Source organism: Diaphorina citri, unplaced genomic scaffold (genome assembly GCF_000475195.1).
Source record: "Diaphorina citri unplaced genomic scaffold, Diaci psyllid genome assembly version 1.1 scaffold42344, whole genome shotgun sequence".
Taxonomy (NCBI): Eukaryota; Metazoa; Arthropoda; class Insecta; order Hemiptera; family Psyllidae; genus Diaphorina; species Diaphorina citri.
In genome coordinates, this window is record NW_007419666.1 from 1 (window position 1) to 543 (window position 543).

The 543-nt window shown below is 44.9% G+C and overlaps 1 protein-coding gene across 1 annotated transcript; it reads right to left on the bottom strand.

Moving 5' to 3' along the window:
- Positions 1-5: 5 nt before the first annotated feature.
- LOC103523805 (innexin shaking-B-like) lies at positions 6-539 on the bottom strand (the record flags this gene model as incomplete). Its single annotated transcript, XM_008488824.1, has 1 exon — positions 6-539. A coding segment is annotated over one exon (534 nt), but the record flags the coding sequence as incomplete, so codon positions are not given.
- Positions 540-543: the final 4 nt, after the last annotated feature.

Sequence of the window (543 nt, forward strand, 5' to 3'; positions counted from 1 at the left end):
GTAATGTCCAGCGGGTTGGTGAGATGCGTTGCATTTCGTCTGGTCCACATGTAATCGATGAACTGAGCGCCCAAGTATTTGAAATAGCCGCGCAGAAGCATTTCCATGGAGTAAATGTTGAAACACACGGCCAATGTGTTGAAAAGGATGTTGAGAAGATAGGCATAAGCGTAAACGTAGAATGAGCCATGTCGCTTGATAAGGTAAGAGCTGACCTGTTTGAATTGTAACTTCCTGGCAGCTGTTGTCATGATCAAGTAGTGTTCATTTGTCTTGAGGAGATTTGTCATCAAGCTTCCTTCCTTACATTTCCATAGGAAGTGAGGTGTGAGGAAGACAAGAGCCTGTATGAAGAGGAAGATAGGTACCCACTGGTAGTAGGAATGGTACCGTATATCATCAGGATCACCTCCACTACTGATACCTGGATAGGTGAGAGGTGACTCGTCCTGGTTGATATACGTAAATGTTGTCTGAGTGAAGCAGAAGGTATTCATGATGTCCTCCGGAACAGGATGAGGTTTGGTGGATGAACCAGACTGA